At 38.0% G+C, this 19,214-nt stretch overlaps 1 protein-coding gene across 1 annotated transcript in view; it reads right to left on the bottom strand.

Moving 5' to 3' along the window:
* Positions 1-19,214, bottom strand: part of FTSH4 (FTSH protease 4) — a 65,400-nt gene that overhangs the window by 10,737 nt on the left and 35,449 nt on the right. Inside the window, exons 5-6 of the mRNA XM_089449316.1 lie at positions 12,931-13,167; positions 12,683-12,807 (exon numbers count right to left, since the gene is read on the bottom strand). Coding sequence (XP_089305442.1) covers positions 12,683-12,807; positions 12,931-13,167 — 362 coding nt within the window. The remainder of the gene's footprint in view (positions 1-12,682; positions 12,808-12,930; positions 13,168-19,214) is intronic.

Genomic DNA, 19,214 nt, shown 5'->3' with positions numbered 1-19,214 from the left:
CTTTCAGCAACTCCATTTTGCTCGAGAGTATATGCGGTAGTAGTCTCCCTCTTAATGCCAACTTCTCTTCAATAGTCATTGAACTCATTTGATTTGTATTCGGTTCCATTATCGGTCCTTAATATTTTGATCTTCTTTCCTGTTTGATTTTCGACCAAGGCTTTGAAAGAGCAGAACCATGTGAACACTTCGTCCTTCTTCAAAAAATAAATCCAAGTTTCGTGAGAGAAGTCATCCACAAAGATAGCATAATATAAATATCCTTACAAAGATGTTACGGGCAACATACCAAATAGATCATAATGAACCAAATGCAAAATATTGGTAGTCTTGCTATCACTTGAGGGGAATGATCCCCTTGTATGTTTTCCTTCGACACATCCTGGACAAACACCTTCATGTTCTACTTTTAATTCGGGCATACTTTTCACCATCTTCCTTGCATCAAGTAGGCCTTTATAATGAAGATGAGCAAACCTCCGGTGCCATAATTCGAATTGAAGAGATGTGTCGCAAGACATAGCTCCCAATGGACTTCCTCCAACTTGATATAGGTTGTCAACCCTGAATCCAAGAGTAAACGCTTCTTTGAAATTTCTTTTCCAAACACGTACCTTTCCATCAATGAATGTCGCCTTGAATCCTTTGTCCTTCGTTGCCGAGATAGATACCAAGTTCTTCTTTAGATCAAGTACATATAGTACTTCTTGTAGATGAATGGTGTTACCTTGATTCAATTGAAGAGTAACATTCCCAACTTTCACGGGATAGATGGCATTGTCTTCAAGAATGATTTCCAAATTTGTATCCTTTTCTATCAAATTTGAAAGAGCTTCCTTAGACCCAGTAAACTGCCTTGAGGCGCCACTATCAATCAACCAATTTCCCAAGGGATCCAGAGGAGAGGCAGTAGAGAGGGCAGATATAAGATAAAAGAAAAAATTGCTTGTTATCTACAACATTAGATTCATCATACCTGGAGTTCCTTGATCTTTTGGTGACCATTTCCATGTTGAGTAGCGGGAGCATTCCTTTTTCCTTTGTTGTTGAACATGCCATTCCTTTGATTGTTGTTGCCCCTAAAATTGTTGCGACTGTTGTTGTCATCATCCCGAGGTGTATCCCTGTTATCAGGACACTCCCTAGCATAGTGGCCAAACCTGTTACAAATGAAGCATCTACCCTTTCTTCCATCTTTGAATCCCTGTCTTCCTTGACCTCGCTTCTTTGAACCTGCATTGTTCTTCTTGTTAGCATGAGGGGAGAATTCTTATGAATAGAATCCCTGATGATCTTCTTAGCTTTGACTTCACCTTTCTTGTACTTTGTCTTAGCAACAGCTGGTGCATTTGAAGGAGGTTCAGCGATCTTTCCCTACACATAGTCCATAGTATCATGCTCTTCCAAAGTCAAATCAAAAGACATCTTCCATGCAGGATAATCAGACTTATCATTGAGCTTGTCATCATATTTGAAGTAAGATGAGGAGGCCATTGAATCTTGTCCTTGTCTAACAAATCTCAGTGATTACTCTTCTCACTCTTGCTTGGGCTTTGTCTTCATCACAACGCTAATACCATGTTAATTTTAGATAACAATGGTATGTTCTATGCTTTAGAGCAATTTACTTCAATTTTTCTTATTAGCCCAATATCAATTTCCAGATTAGCAATCACATTAACATTGATAGTAAATGCAAATAGAACATAAACAATAAGCAGAAGACAAGCCAAGACAAGAGAACACAATATTTGGCGGATGCCAAGGAAAAACCCCAATGTGGGGAAAACCCTTTGATCAAATCTTCTTATTATTCTTCAAAAGTTCAGCAGAGAGAGAGTACATCATACAAAATTTCCTCACCCAAATATTGTCAAAACAATCCAATCAAATTGCAGTCAACAAAATGCCCTAACAAAAAAGTCAATGTTGTTCAAACCAGCAGAAAGTCTCCCCCAAATTAGCTCGATCAAACCCAGTCAACTTAGCCTCCAAAGACAATCTGAATCAACCCAAATCAATACTAAAAAATTCAATCAAACTTAGTGAACGCACAATCAACCCTGCAGTGAAAATTCCTACGGTCAACATAGGTCAAACAACTGCAAATACCTCAATTTCTATGCCAGGAGGTGCAGCCTAAAGAAATCGAACTTTCTGCCTCAAAAAACGCAGTCAAAGGTGGAGGTTTGACCCTTGATCAACATTGGTCAACGTTGTTGTAGATGACCCAAAAACAGTTCTGAAATTTCACCCTGAAATTTTCAATGAACACAAGTCAACACATGAAGAAGAGTAGTTGCTCCTTTGTTGTACGAACCAATGAGGAGAGGAGAGAGAAAGATGTGCGTTAAGATGTGCCCAAATGAGGAAAATGCCTCTTCTAATTATACACAATGTTGAGGGTGAAGAGACACATCTGTTGGGCTTCATGGGCCTACATTAGACTAGAGTCGACCTTGAAAATTTGTCCATAGAAGAAATAAATTCATAATTCCATTTCTGCTTGTCATAATGAGATGATCTTTAGCTCAATCCTACACCTCTCGGAAACACGAATCCAATCCATCATATGGGTTGTCCAAGGTGGAGTTTGGCCCTAGTTGCCAATTTTAACAATATGTTCCCCTTTTTTGTTATCCTTTTTTTAGGTTGGTTGTTACATGTGCCCTAAAAAGGTTTGTGCTTCATAATCCCATCGAAAGAAGGGGCTTGAATGTTGAAGGTTGATCCAGACGTATAAGAAAAGAAAGATAAAGACCATGATATGAATTTCAAAATACAAAAGAAAAATTAAAGGGATATTAGAGATAAATCAAAAGCAAAAGGAAGTTTGAGCTTTAGCCCCTCACTATGAATCCATTGCCCCAAGCCCTAATGTAATGAGATGCATAACTTAAAAGGGACTAAGATTGATTTTCCCAACCCCTTTGCAACGAAATACATGAAAAGAAGGCTTGTGAAACAAAAGAAACAATAGAAGAAAGAGGCAAGAATGGGGTATAAAGACATAGTGCCAAGGAAAGCGTAACTCAATGCACACTTCCTCTACAAAATCCCTCGTGGGAATGAATATCTTGTGTAGCCTTGCATGTCAAAGACACCATTCCCATTAAGTAAATCCCAAGTAATACCATTGTCATTTACACTCACCCTAACTTTACCTTAAAATAAAATAAAAGTTAGATTTTGAATTTTATGATTGACTATTGGGAGAAGACTAAAAGGGTTGCCACATCCAGACATGGAGTGTTCCAGGAGCCTAAAGGGCTACCACTCAAGAAGGAAGTGGAGCACAAAGTCCTATTATTTGCTATTCTCCATTGCCAAATATTGGGTTGTGTAGAAAATATATTCTAGAAGCAAATGAAGTCAAGAAGTTGTTGAAGCAATCGCAGCTAGAACAGAGGGTGATTCGACCAAAGCGCCTCACCTTGTGCATCACCCATCATAATTGTACCAAAGAAAGATTGGATTTAGTGAATGTACATCGATTTCAGAGAACTAAACAAGATTACACTCAAGCACTGACACCCTTTACCCAATATTGATGATCTGTTAGATTAGTTGCAGCGCGCAAATACTTCACCAAGTTGGATTTAAAATCAACATACCACAAGGTCGAGTCAAAGTTCCAAGGTTACTTGGGAGCAGGAGCGAAAACGAGAGAAGAAGCGACATTTTCAGAAGCTCCTGTTTAGGAGCGAATCCCAGAGCGTTTTTTATATAATATATATATATATATATATATATATTATATTTTTTATATTTTGATGCATATATGTCAACAAAAACATGTAGAATGATGAATTAGATAAAAAAAACAAACAAAAACGAAAACAAAAAAAACATAGATTTAACCATATAACAACAATCATCTAGAAGTTATAATCTTCATCCACTATGTTGACAAGTTAGTAACATACAACATATTGAGTCTCATGAATCATGATTCATCAATCTTAAAGTTTCAAACTTTCAAAATTCAATATATAACATTTATCATTATTGATCACCAAAGTTGTACTTGTAAGCTAAGTGTAACCATTACAACAAATAATATCTAACTGGAAATGAAATGTTATAAAATGAAGTGAAATGAAACAACTTTCAACTTTCACAAAGCATCATATTCATAATTCATTACCAATGAGTTATAATTGCCAACTTCAAACTTAAATTGTCATATATTGTTTTCAAAAATATCATAATAAATATGAAAGAGTCAACAGTTATAAAAACTACTAGAAACTAGAAAAGACAAATAAATCTATTATCTATTGCTAATGTTTGGGCCTCTTGCCGCCGCGAGAAATGTCTAATTTTTTAGTCTTGTTGGAAAATCAAGATCTTTGTCATTAAAATCACCCTCATTAACATAAGATAGAAAAAACATAGCATGTCAAGTCAAGATTTTGTTAGAGTAATGGTTACATTTTTAGTAGGGTCATGATAGAGGAGTTCGACAACCAATGTCACTAACATCAAGGTACATAAAGGGATTGGTGCTCTTCATTAAATATGAGGTCCATACCCTAATACATGACAAAATCCAATGGAAACATTGCAATCCCCCCAAACTTGAAATCTTGAAAAACTGATAACTCTGTTGGATTTTGAATGAGATTTAAAATTCTACTTTCTCCATATGAAATCCAATGAGGTCGGAACCACTCTCAAACATCCCGAGTCATTTCATGGTAATGTTAATAATTTAAGTAAAAGGATGAAAATGAAGATTAAGGAGAATGTCACTTTTATTTTAAGAATTTAACATTACCATGAATCATGTATCAATACTAGGGCCATAGGCTTGATAATTAGGTTGCCCCACTAAAAAATTATTTATTTCTTTGAAAAAAATTGTATTTGGAATGTTACTACAAAAAAAATTGCAAAAACAGTTAGGGATCGAAAATTTCGCTCCTGGAATTCACTCCCAAAGGGAGCAATTTTGGGAGCGTGCTCCCTGGTCGCTCTTAAGTCACTCCCAAAGGGAGCAATTTTGGGAGCGCGCTCCCTGGTCGCTCCTAAGTCACTCCCAAAGGGAGCGTGATTCGAGAGTGAGTTCGAGGGGAGGGGGGCCGCTCCCCTGCAACCCTGAGTCAAACAAGATCACACTCAAGAACAGACACCCTTTACCCAATATTGGTGATCTATTAGATTAGATTAGCTGCAGCACGCAAATACTTCACCAAGTTGGATTTAAAATCAACATACCACAAGGTCGAGTCAAAAAAGAAGACACCTAGAAGGCCACCTTCAAAACCAAACAAGGTTTGTATCAATGTTATCAAAACCAAACAGGTCAACCCCCCGAACCAAGAACCAATCAGAAACAGACTGGAACCAGAAAAAACCAAACCAAAAAACCAAATGACCAAAAAATACATAAAATATTCAAATTTTAAAGAAAAGCATATATATTCATGTGCATCCATATGAATCCAAAGCATTTATACACAAATATGCAAAAGTTCTCATTTATATAGCAATAGTGCATATAACCAAATAGCACTTAGTGCAATACGGTTGTGAACCAAAAATACATCAACAAAAAGGCTCTAGATGGCATCTAGCGTCGAAAAAGAAAAAATTACCCAAAAAAAAAAATCATGCTACAACAAATACCTACATATCATCAAAATCATTACCTATATCAACATCCTCATCGTCAATATCATCACCCTCTAAGCATTAAAATAAGATAGAAAAAACTTAACATATCAAGTCGAGATTTTGTTTAAGTGATGGATACAATTTTACTAGGGTCATGATAAAAAAGTTCAACAATCAATGCCACTAATGTCAAGGTTCAGAGGGCTTGGTGCTCTTTATTAAATGCTAGTTCAATACCCTCGTACATGATCAAATCCAATGGAAACATTGCAATCCCCCCAATCATGAAATCCTAAAAATTGTTAAATTCATTGTATTGTGAGCGGGATATAAAATTCTACTCTCTCCATATGAAAGCCAATGACATTGGAACCCCTCTCAAACATCCTAAAATAATTAATATTAATGTTAAAAAATTAAGTAAAAGGATGAGATAAGAATTTAACATTCCATTACTTAGATAGCATTAGTAGGGCCTTGGGGTTGAATATTAGGATGCCCCACTCATAATATTTTTTTCCTTCTAATTTGCATTCATAGGGTCCTTGGTTGCATTTTACAGAACTAGACAATTTGATACAGAATCAATTGGCTTGCTAAAAAAGTTAAAGGTTGGTTTGGTATCGAACCAACCTTTCCTGGTTCCAAACCACCAACCAAACTGACCAATTCCACCAATTTTGGTCTGGTTCTAATAACATTGGTTTGCATAAATGGTTGTTCATGCCATTTGGTTTATCCAATGCACTAGCTATGTTTACGAGATGAATGATGTACTACGCCCATATCTTGCTTCATTTGTTATAGTTTATTTGAATCATATATTGGTTTATAGGGCTACCTAAGAGGATCACATTTCACATTTGATGCAAGTTCCAGAAACTTTGAAGAACCACAAATTGTCGGCAAACCTCAAGAAATGTGAGTTTGCTCAACAATCTTTGGTGTATTTGGGGTATGTGATTGGTGGAGGGGAACTTGAGATAGATCTTGCCAAGATGGAGGCCATCATGAAGTGGTTAGTTCCTACAAATGTATCTAAAATTGGGATTTTTGTTGGGGAAGCATCGTATCTATGCAAGTTCGTAGCTCCATTTTCAATAGTAATTGCACCACCCCACACCATAACAGAAAGCGACAAGAGTTTCCAATGGGCCAACAGTTAGAGGAAGGCTTTTTAAGAGATAGAAAAAAAGAATCAATCAAACACCAATTCTCTTAATACGAAACTTGCAAAAGCCCTTCCAAGTGGAGATGGATGCAACTGGTTATGACTTGGGAGCGGTTTTGATGCAAGGAGGAAGGCTTATATGCTATCAATGTGAAGTATTTCATGGGGCAGTTCTCAACTACACTACTTATGACAAGGAGCTCTATGCCTTGGTACAAGTTGTCAAAAGTGGAAACATCATTTGATGGGCAAGGAGACCATCATCCACACAAACCACCAACCACTACATAACTACAGGCCCAAAGTATACTACAACAAACCAAACACTACAAGTAGATGGGGTTCGTATAGTAGTTTCATTTAGTCATCAAGTACAAGAAGGGCAAGCCAAACAAGTTGGCAAGCATGTTTTCAAGGCCACCCGCATCAAAATTATAGCTTTGGAAACCCTCATGCACATGGAGCCTTTCACCCATGGTGCATGCAAAGATGGATACATAGAAGATGAGGACTGCAAGGAGGTGTTTCAATAGCTAAAGGACCAAAGTCATGTGGAAGATGGTGATAAAAAAGTTGACTAGCATCTCCAAACTGGGTTACTCAACATACTTAACAAGCTTTGAGTTCTTAAAGGGAGTGATTGCAGCTTATCAGAGAGGCTCACACCTCCAAGGTAGTGGGGCATTTCAACGTTGGGAAAACAGTTGCCAACTTACAATTGTATGTTTACGAACCCAAAATGCAAACAGTTGTAGCATGGTACATTAGAGGATGTACAATGTGTTGCACCAGCAAACCCAACAACAGGAAGCAAGGTCTATACCATCCCTTGTATCCACTCATCCTTGGGAAAGAATTTCCATGGATTTTGTGGAAGGATTACCAACAACCAGGAAGAGACACGACTACCTATTTGTGGTAGTTGACAAGTTCAACAAGATGACCATTCTCATTCCTTGTAAAAAGACCGTCAAAGAACAAGAAGCATCAAACTTATTATTTGAACAAGGTTAGGTGCACTTTGGGACACCAAGGAGCATCATTTCAGAAAAGGAAACCAAATTTCTAAGTGCATTTCCACCACGTTGTGGGAGAAGATGGACATAAAGTTGAATAGGTCAACCACATTTCATCCACAAAAAAATGGGCAAACAGAAATAGTCAACGGGACTTCGGTGCAACTTTTGAAGGGTTTCAATTAGAAGCATCCAAAGACCTAGGATGGAAACTTTATCTATATACAACACTCTTATAAAAGAGAAACACACACTTCCACCCATAAGTCCCTCTTTCAAACTTGCTATAAATATTTGCCACCTTAACCCTTAAATGTTGTCTATGTTTGACACGGAGGATTGAGGAGGGGATCTCACAGAGGATGCATTATAAGCAAATAAATTTGTTGAGAAGATTATGCAAATCCATTTGCAAGTATAGGAGATATTGAAGAAGTCGCAAGAAAATTTAAGGTTGGGCATGATCAATATAAATAGAGAAGACATTCAGAGTGGTGGAAAAGTACAGTTACAGTTGAACAAGTAAAGATTACAGGGTCATGATAAGAAGATCAAGGCTATGTTGTATGGTTCTTTTGAGATATTGGAAAAGGTGGAAGCTAACACCTACAGACCTAAATTGCCCCACTACATGCACATTTACTCAGTAGTGAATGTGAAGAATCTCAAACTCTATGAGCCTTCTATCTTGGATCAAGAGGAAGGGCAAGTCCTACCATCCATAGAGGACTTAACACCAGATGCTCTAGCAGGGAACACAATTTCGCAAAAGAGGTCCATAACTACAAGACAAGACCAACATGAGCTTTGGCAAATACGATTGAAAGAAAAACTTCCAAGCAAAGCAAACCTGTACACCAAGGAGAAGGTAGAGGAAAATTTTCCTCACCTCATTCAGTAAAACTTTTGGGGACCAAAACCTCCCTAAATGGGGAGGTTTGATTTGGATTGGATCAATATATTATTTGTCATCTATCTCAACACTTTCAAAGTGGAAGAATTGGAGGAATCGGCGTGCATAGTCATTTTTCACAGTGATCCCCGATTTGGAGAATTAGGGTCTAAAACCTTCCGAAATCATTTTGAGGCATCTAATGGCATTTTCTGGGGTCAAAACTTTCTTGCTTTAGCATTAATCTACACTCAAAAATCCTTCCAACAATGCAAGAATAGCATCAAATGGAGTTCATATGCACAAGTTATGAACGCTACATGTTGACCCACCCTGTTGACTAACATGGTACGAGTGGATGCCACATCAACCCCCATCAGTCATGCCTATGGGGCTAACTGCATGTGGAATTTGAAGAAGACTCTAGAAGGTTCAAACCTATGTTGCCAGGAAACGTGGGTTCGGGGATGGGGATGGGGACGGGGACGTCATTTTTGGAAACAGGGTGCGTGGGTTCGTCGGGTAATATAATAATATTAAATTTTAATAATTATATTTTATAAATTATAAATTTATAATTAATAATATATATGAAATTTGAATTTGTATATTTTTTCAACTTCAAACAAGAAAACTTTAATGATAATCATTTAAACATGCACATCATTGAACATTCAATATTGACATTGAAATTTCAAAATTTATCACCAAAAAATTGTTCATTGTTTACATATTAACATGAATCATGATATGGGACAGATTTTGTCACACATAGCTGACTGAGATACACTAGCCAAGTTTCCTACAAACTCAGGAGTATGCTCAAAAATCCTAAAGTATTCTGAGTTCTCAAAGACTCAACATTTTAAACTTTATTTTATTGGGCTGCCTTGTGTGTTTTGTGGGACAGCAGTGAAATATATGCTGCCAGCAGCCATAATTTATACTTTAATGTAGCCACAAGCCTTAAAAAAAACCACAGAATTTATATGTTAATGTAATGATTCAATTTTTCAAAAATTAAAATATATATACTATGAAATGTTTTACTTTTTCCTGAACAAATTCTGAACCATTTAATTGGATTTTGTTGATCCATGGTGAAATTACATTGCAAGGGCAAGCAACACCATTGATAGAGGGTAGATAATGAACTGGCTTGAATGTTGTGTAGATGATTGAGTTGAAATACATTCTCACTGAACGGTTTATATTGTAAAGAATAGCACAGAGCTATATTCAATGTATGAATGCATTTATGTAATGCCATTTATTAATGCAAAAAATGATGAAGATTTTCTGCGCTTTATTAATCTAATTGCAACTATTTCAGGTTAAAAGAACTGAAACGTATACTTCTCATATTATAGTATATAGTATAAAAAATTAAAAATTTAACAAGTCTGGGCTGAGTAGAGGTAAGTTTTTGGCATTGTCATCTCTGTTTAGGGCTTCAGTTGGGTACAGGAGTCTGCATAGGGAGGCTGAGGTCTGTTCCTTAGTGAACAGTGAGCTGTTTTATGTAAACAGTGGCATGAATCAAGCCCTACAGCTCAGCGTTTGACAACAAGGAGGAGGGACTATGCCGCAGCTGTAGGAGGCAAATTGAGTGTATAAAAGTGGACTGACAGTTGTGGCTCATGTTGCAAACAGTCCGAAACAACAAGAAATTGTGACATTCATTCCGACAAGCCTTTAAAAGAACCCAAGAATCCAAGAACCCATTAAAGGAAAAGAACCCAAATTTTTTTTTTGAAGAACCCGGTTCTTCTGGGTTCTTCTAAGAAGAACCCGTACCCGAATCCGGTACTTGGGTGCGGGAACCCGGGACGGGTTCGAGAACCCCACCCCCGAATCCGGTACTTGGGTGCGGGAACCCGGGACGGGTTCGAGAACCCCACCCCCAGGTGCGGGAACCCGTGCAACATAGGTTCAAACCCATAACTCCAGTTGAGAGTTGAAGGAGTCAAACCTTACCCCTAGTTGGCTATCAAGCTCTGTTAAATACCGAGCCACTAGGAGTAGGAGTTGCATTCCGTGCTATTGTAAATTGTTCCATAGTTGAGTAGAACAACTAGGATTGGGAAGTCAGAGAGCAAAACAAAGGGGATTAGGATTCTATAGCGCCTTACAAGCTACATGTATTAGGTAACTCCATAGAAAGAACCTCTTTATTTGTACATGCACATTTTCCATACCAGAGAAAAGAGAGCAAAGCAACCTCACCTTCTGGCTAGGTTTTCTCCTATAAGGGTTTTACAAGCAAAATTTGAGTCTGTCATGGATGGTGACTATGTTTCTTTTAATTCTTATTTCTCACATTTCAACAAATTTATTCATTAAGCATGAAATCAGAAAATAAAGAATCTAAGATCTAAACGGAATAACATTCACAGTAAAGATTTCAGCAATTTTAGCAAATCTGTTGTGATGAACTGTTCCAGTGGAATATCCACCACACTCTATAAATCACTTAGGGAATCCCCCTTGTAGCTGGAGAAGAGTCAACCAAAGAGAGAGCAAGAGCTATTGAAGTCAAAATATGTAGCCTTCCTAAGTTTCATGAAACTAACACATTGGTAATTGGGACTTTGCACTTTTGTGGGTGCTAGATTTTATTGTAACAAGGACAGTGCCAGTAATCCATGAGATTTATGAGTGGCATTGATGAAAATTTTGGGCATTTAAATAGGTCGCAAAAAAATTAAAATAGATGAATGAAAAATTGTCAAGTCCACTTCTAGGCACCAAATCCCAACATACATAGATGCAAATGCTCAGACCAAAGACAGAACCATATTGCCAGAATAGCGAAAATATTGATGGTTTTCTAACATTCATACAATAATAACATCACAGACAATGGCCATCTTAAAGAAATAATACTGGATAACATTGCAGGAGGATTTTATACCATATCATAGAACTCCAATATTCACTTATTATCAAAAACAGTTTACTTTTCAGAAAACGTATGGATATTGTCAAATATTCACTTATTATCAAAAAATGAACAAGTTTGAATTAGATCACTTTGTCCCTATTATCAGTGGGCTGCCACATATTTTGGTGGTACAATCCCCTTAATGGAGTACATTCCATCAATATACCATCATATGACATATAGGAAAGCAACATTGGTGGATATAACACCCATCAGCCAACCAATGGAACGGGTTTATCTCTCACGGTGAAAATCTAACATCAAAAAGTTGGCAAAGATAGAAATGATATCACTATCCACAAGTAATGGAGCAAATATTCAACAGCACAGCAGTGGAAACCAGTCTATGGTTTGGCATTATTAAAAAATGTTAAGAATGTCTCCAAACTAACTTCAAGTCTATAAAATGAAGTTCAGCAGTGTAATTGTTACACAAGATAGTAGAAAGTATGTAGATTTCTTTTTAATATAAAAATATCTTCAGGGTACAACATAATGCCAATAAGTGAAAGAAAACAAAATTTATCGGAACTAAAGAAAAAGCTAGGGCATGCACAGCAAAGCCTTACACAGGTGCAAAGATTGAAAAAGAAATCACTAAAAGATATTAAACATATTTCTTAGGCCTAAATGTTTCCATGGCCAAAATATGCCATCAGACCTCTATTAATGGAACATACAAATATCATTCAGCATAATATCACACAGTTAACTGTAAGGTTATCAACTTAGCACCAAAATAGCATATGAATGCCCCCACTTATATAGTAATAGAAATAAATACAAAAAGAATTCATTTTTCCAACCTTCGTTGTGTATAGCATGGGAAACACACATCAGCAAAGCAAATGCTCCAGCATAAAAAACAAGGCAAACATATACAAAGAAAAACAAATTGAGGATATTTTGTTTCAACCCATGTCACTGCAATACCCAAGACAAATGTGTGTTGATTTATTAACTCTTGTTGATTTTAAAAGATATCACTCTACTCCAAGAGAACCATCCTCTAAAAGTAGCATATAGATTTCACGACTTACCTTTGGATCTCGTAAATAATGAACAATTTCCTCTAATTCTGCCTTGGCCTCATCTACACCCTTCACATCGCTGAATTTAGTGTTTGATTCCATGCTAGGCTGCACCTCTTCATTTAGACCAAGACCTTAGAAAAGTAACAAAGCGCAAAGACACCACATAAAATATTAGCTTAAAAAAGAGACATCATAATAAAATTAAATATTAAATCAGTAATTTTCATAAAAACAGCTCAAAAACTTACTAATACCTTTACTAATCCCCCGATCCTCAATAAGGGCTCCAACTCCGGAAATCAAAAGGAATGCAAGCGCAATTGTTCGAAATGTGCGCCATAGTTGTTCTTTGAAATGGCCACCTTCAGCTGCTACCATGTGGATTGGGGCATTTGCTGACCCTAAAATACCATCCTTCGTTGCAATGCCAACATTGCCCAAGGGTGATACAGAACCAATGCCTGCCCCCTCTCTTGTTGAGTTGGAAACACCTGGAAATGGTTAATAGATATCAACAGATGATGAAAACCTTGTAAACTTTTGGGCATCAATGGATGATGTAAACTTTATAAACTTCTAAACCAAGAGTTCTATTTTTCTTGGCATATTAAATCCCTGGTCAGAAGGAAAGCTCCTTTAAATAAGCATTAACAGGTAGCACAGAAGACAAAGGAGGCACAAATTTAGCTGGATGGCCAAGCTGGTCAGATAAGTGAATATAGGAGTCAGAAAGGAAGATATCACAACCTTGAAGAAGTTGCTGAAAGAATGCCAACCCAAAGCAGAAAAAAAATGTAAATATCAAGATCAGGCTGGAAAAAGTTGATGATGAGGGAAGCTATCCAAACGACCATGCCCTCATCTGTACATCCCTGGGAATTTGGCCTTCTGGAAAATCATTAAGGACAAGTTAAGTGATTTTCCATCATATATATATATATATATATATATGATTACGAATTGATGGAAGACGATTTACTATTTTTGGACAGTCATGGTTACAAAGATAGACATGACTTTCTATTTTTAGAAAAATCACTTTAGAAAAGTCAGAAATGAAATTTTGTTCTAGGAAATTCATCGCATAGCTGCCAATTTTCAACACTCCCTCTCAGCTAGGGAGGAATTTCTTTCTGATACAAGGATCTTTGCTTTGGAACAATGATGTTACAATCTAATGAAGAAGAATCACCACATGGGAAATATATCCATCACCCTATACACAATTGGGGGGGATCCACTTGTCAACACATGAAAAGGATCTCGCACATCCAGGGCTCATCATTGCTTGGGAGAATGCACTTGTCAACACATGACAAGGATGTTAGAAAATTATATATTATGGAGCAATGGAACACATAAAATATTACAGAAATATAAACACAGAAAACGCATAAAACAAGAGAGACACAGATATACGTGGTTCACCCAGTTTAGATACGCCCACCTCGAACAGCCAGTACTTCCTTTCTATTATCCAGCAAAATGAAGAGACACAACCTACAGCAAATCCGTTGTAATATCCTCTGTTTTCTCTCACAGTCTCACCTCTTCGTTTCTCGCTCAGAGAATACACATCTATATCACAGCCTCAAATACAATGCCCTCATACAAAGAGAGGGGTTGCCTTATAGGGCACAAAACCCTAAACTAAACATAAGTTCTACCGTCAGATCATCCGCCTAATGAACGGCCCAGATTGACTAGAAATTACTATACTTTTACAAGGCAATTTTACATCTATTTTTGACTTCGGTGGCGCTACCCCCAGACCCCCCAGCCGGGGGGTATCGGCCCCCCCACACCCCCCCGTGTGGAGGGGTGTACAAACTTCCTGGGTATACATCCGGCTGGAACAAAAGACATTTGAACAATCATGCTCCACACACAACAATCTCCCACTTGGAGAATGATTGTAGCAACTCCACCGCTGCTTCATTTGATGGACAATGACTCCTCTTTGGACCTGGTTGTTTCTCATCTTCATCGTCATCCTTGAAAACCAATTGAAACTGAGCATGTTCTTAGTTTCTCCCTGGTTACAACTTTTGTCAGCATGTCTGCAGGATTCTGGCTAGTGTGTATCTTTTCCAGCTTCAACTCTCCATCTTCCAACACTGATCGTATGAAATGGTACTTGAGTTGTATGTGTTTAGTCCTGGAATGAAATGCTGAGTTCTTTGCAAGATGAATGGCACTTTTGCTATCACTGTATAACGTGCCCATATCATGCTCCTTACCCAATTCACCCATAAACCTTTGTAACCAAATCATTTCTTTACGAGCCTCTGTAGCAACAACATATTCTGCTTCTGTTGTTGAAAGCACAACAACACTTTGAATTTTTGAAACCCAACTGACAATTGTTCCACCAACAGTAAATACATATCCTGTAGTGCTCCTCCTGTTATCTTTGTCACCTGCCATATCTGCATCAACATATCCTTGTAGAGAAATGTTTGAACCACCAAAGCATAATGCTTGATTTGTGGTACCTTTCAAATATCTGAGAATCCATTTCACTGCCATCCAATGTTCCTTTCCTAGATTGTTCATGTACCTGCTTACAACTCCCACTGCATGTGCAATATCAGGCCTTGTGCAGACCATTGCATACATTAAGCTTCCAACTGTTGATGCATATGGAACTTTAGACATATAATCCATGTCTTCTTGGGTCTTTGGGCACATTTCCTTACTAAGTTTGAAATGGCTAGCAAAAGGTGTACTAACTGGTTTTGCATTGTGCATATTAAATCTTTTCAACACCTTTTGTATGTACTCATTCTGAGACAATGTTAATTTGCGATTTTTCTTGTCTCTAGTGATTCTCATACCAAGGATTTGTTTTGCAGCTCCCAAATCCTTCATTGCAAATGAATTTGCCAATTTTCTTTTGAGCACATTTATTTCCTGCATGTTAGACCCTGCAACAAGCATGTCATCTACATAATAACAATATAATATAGCTGCCATCATTTTGCTTTTTCAGATAAACACAATGATCAGAGTGACATCTAGTATAACCTTGTTCAGACATAAACTTGTCAAATTTTAGATACCACTGCCTTGGAGCCTGTTTTAAGCCATACAAGCTCTTCTTCAACCTGCACACTAGCTTCTCCTTCCCTTTCACCTCATATCCTGCATATATATCTCTTCCTCCAAATCCCCGTGGAGAAAGGTTGTCTTTACATCTAACTGCTCAATATCCAAACCTTCAGCTGCTACTAGACTTAAAATAGTTCTGATTGAAGTCATTTTAACAACAGGAGAATATTTCATCAAAATCAATACCTTTCTTCTCTGCAAACCCCTTCACTACAAGTCTAGCTTTGTACATCTGTTTTCCTCCATCTTCTTCCTTCAGCCTGTAAACCCATTTATTCTTCAATGTAGTTTTTCCTGCATGCAACCTGACTAAGTCCCAAGTCTGGTTATGCATTAAGGAGTCCATCTCTTCTTCCATGGCTGCCTCCCACTTCTTCCTCTATGCACAAGCTCTAATTTTTCGCTCTTCTTTGCTTTCCCAACTCTGAGAAATCTGACTCTCTTTTGTTTTCCATAAATGCAATTTTCACAAAAGTCTAAATCAACATTCTTCAAACCCGGCAACAAATTCTTTGAGTGAAGAATCTTCATCCCCTTTTCACTCATGTGTCCGAGCCTATGATGCCATAATGTTGCATCTGCTCCTTTGGAAGTTAAAGCATTAACAAAGTTATAAATACATTGCATAAATACAATGTACCAACCTTTTCGCCTTTTGCTATTACCAGGGCTCCTTTGGTGACCTTCCAAGCTTTATCTGTGAAAGTTGTCACACAACCTTCACCACCTAACTGCCCTGTTGAAATCAGATTTTTCTTTAGATCTGGAACATGCCTTACCTCCTTTAGTAGCCATTGGTTTCCATTCTGTTGTTTTACAAGAACCTTCCCCATTCCAACAATTTTACAGGGTTTATCATCACCCAAACGAACTTGTTCAAAATCTCCTTGAACATAGTCATGAAAGTATTTCTTATCAGGTGTGGCATGGAATGAGGCCCCTGAATCTACCACCCAGGAATCAGTAATATTTTCGAAAAAAAGAATCAAAGCATCTTGTAACACCTCACCTGTCACATTTTCTTCATGATTGCTTTCTTGTTGTGCATCTCCTTCTTTTCGCTTCCGAGATCTACAATCTTTCTTTAGGTGTCCTTTCTTTCCGCATTTCCAGCTTTTTTTTTCCATTTTTTGCCCCTGGACTCTGCACTCAAAGCATTACCCGATGTCTCACCGGAGCTTTTCCGTCGCATTTCCTTGCTAAGGATAGCACCGACAACATCATCAAACTTTAAAGTACTAGATCCAGAGACAGAGTTACTAATGGCCATTACTAAACCATTCCAACTTTCTGGCAATGAGCACAAGAATAATAGAGCTCTAACTTCATCTTCAAAGTTTACCCCTACAGAACTTAACTGACTTGTAACTGTATTAAAATCATTTAAATGATCTGCAACAGATCCACCTTCCAACATCTTCATATTAAATAATTGTTTCATAAGAAATACCTTGTTTGAGGCCGAGGGTTTTTCATATAGTTTCGACAACGCCTGAATCAAACCCTCCGTCGTTGTTTCCTTCGAAATGTTGAAGGCGACTGACGCAGCGAGGCACAACCGTATTGTTCTGAGTGCCTTTCTATCGAGAAGGTTCCATTCTTCATCTATCATAGCCGTCGGCTTCTTTGTTTTTCCGCTCAATGGTAGGTACAGATCTTTCTGATACAGATAATCTTCCATCTGCATCTTCCATAGCGAGAAGTTTTGGCCGTTAAATTTCTCGACCCTAAACTTACCATCTTCCGCCATTGCTCCCACTCGAACGAGGAACCCTTCTTTCCTGCGAGTTTATCAGCCAAATAGACCTTCGGCTCTGATACCAGTTGTTAGAAAATTATATATTACGGAGCAATGGAACACATAAAATATTACAGAAATATAAACACAGAAAACGCATAAAACAAGAGAGACACAAATATACGTGGTTCACCCAGTTTGGGCTACGTCCACCCCGAACAGTCAGTCTTTCCTTTCTATTATCCAGCAAAATGAAGAGACACAACCTACAGCAAATCCGCTGTAATATCCTCTGTTTTCTCTCACAGTCTCACCTCTCTATTTCTCGCTCAGAGAATACACATCTATATCACAGCCTTAAATACAAGGCCCTCATACAAAGAGAGGGGTTACCTTCTAGGGCAAAAAACCCTAAACTTAACATAAGTTCTACCGTCAGATCATCCGCCTAATGAACGGCCCAGATTGACTAGAAATTACTATACTTTTACAAGGCAATTTTACATCTTCGGGGGACCGCTGGCCCCCCCGCACCTCCCCCCCCCGCGCGTGGAGGGGTGTACAAACTTCTTGGGGTATACATCCGGCTGAAACAAAAGACCTCTGAACAATCATGCTCCACACACAACAAAGGATCTCGCACATCCAAGGCTTATCATCCATGACCACCCTCTCTAGGAAGGGTCACATCTGTCAATCCAAGTTGCTCTCTGAAAACCAAAAACTTTCCTTTTGGCAAAGGCTTGGTTAGAATTGTTAGTTTTTGTAGCATCGGATGTGTTCTAGCCACGAAATTTTGTGCAGAGGCTAGAATACATGAGATCCCCAAAACCCAAAATTCGTTTCTAGAAATTCTGGCTAGAAATGACTTAATCAAATTATTAACCAGTTTTTAAATATTTCCTATGTCTAAACTTAGGAAATATAGTTAATTAATCAGTATTAATTAAGTTAAGGCGAGAATCATCTAGAAACTTACTCGTATCGATCCAAAGATGATCCTAGCCATTAATTAAGTTTTAATCTTGGTTGTTGATGCTCCAACAAAGGATTATAAGAGGGGGTCGATGTGGTGATGGAGAATACACTTGAACAGTTCGATTTCATGGCAGATAGATTTCCAGAGTAGAGCAATCAATTGTCAGAGAAAGCTAAAGATCGAAGCTGTGAGAGAGGCGCAAAGAGTGAGGCTGGAGGAGGCATTCCAAATCCAACGAGTGCATTTGCAGAGACATTGATGCTAGGGCAACGCAGCAGCCTCTAGAGGCAAGACCGATTTGCTCAGAGGGAGAGACGTTTTCAGTTCCAGAAGCAGGGAAGGAGTCCCAGAGTGCCGAAGAAGCATCTTTACAATTAGCGAAGGGCAGAACGACTTCATCGGAGACCAATCTGAGGCTAGACGTCCAGCAAGTTGCGCAAAGCAGCGCAGAGGCTGACGCAAAGGGTCAGAGGGCCAAATTTCTTAAGGCAATTAGTGCTAGGAGTTTTCCTGTGGGGTGAGGAAGATTCCTCACTAGATTTTTGCCAGTATTTTTCTCTGTAGGATTGCCAAATTTCGGCATCCAATTGTACTCAAAATTTCTCACTGCTGCTTAATAATAAAACCCTCAATTGCTGCACCAGTTTTCCCAAGTTGGGTTTTGACTTTTGTCCAAAAAAAATTGTGTTATTTTTATGTGTGTGTACTAG

Source organism: Pinus tabuliformis, chromosome X, assembly GCF_031772625.1.
Source record: "Pinus tabuliformis cultivar Carrire ecotype Pingquan chromosome X, CPIR1, whole genome shotgun sequence".
In the NCBI taxonomy this organism is placed as follows: domain Eukaryota; kingdom Viridiplantae; phylum Streptophyta; class Pinopsida; order Pinales; family Pinaceae; genus Pinus; species Pinus tabuliformis.
The sequence above is the reverse complement of the archived record's forward strand: the minus strand, read 5'-3'. Positions and strand labels throughout refer to the sequence as shown.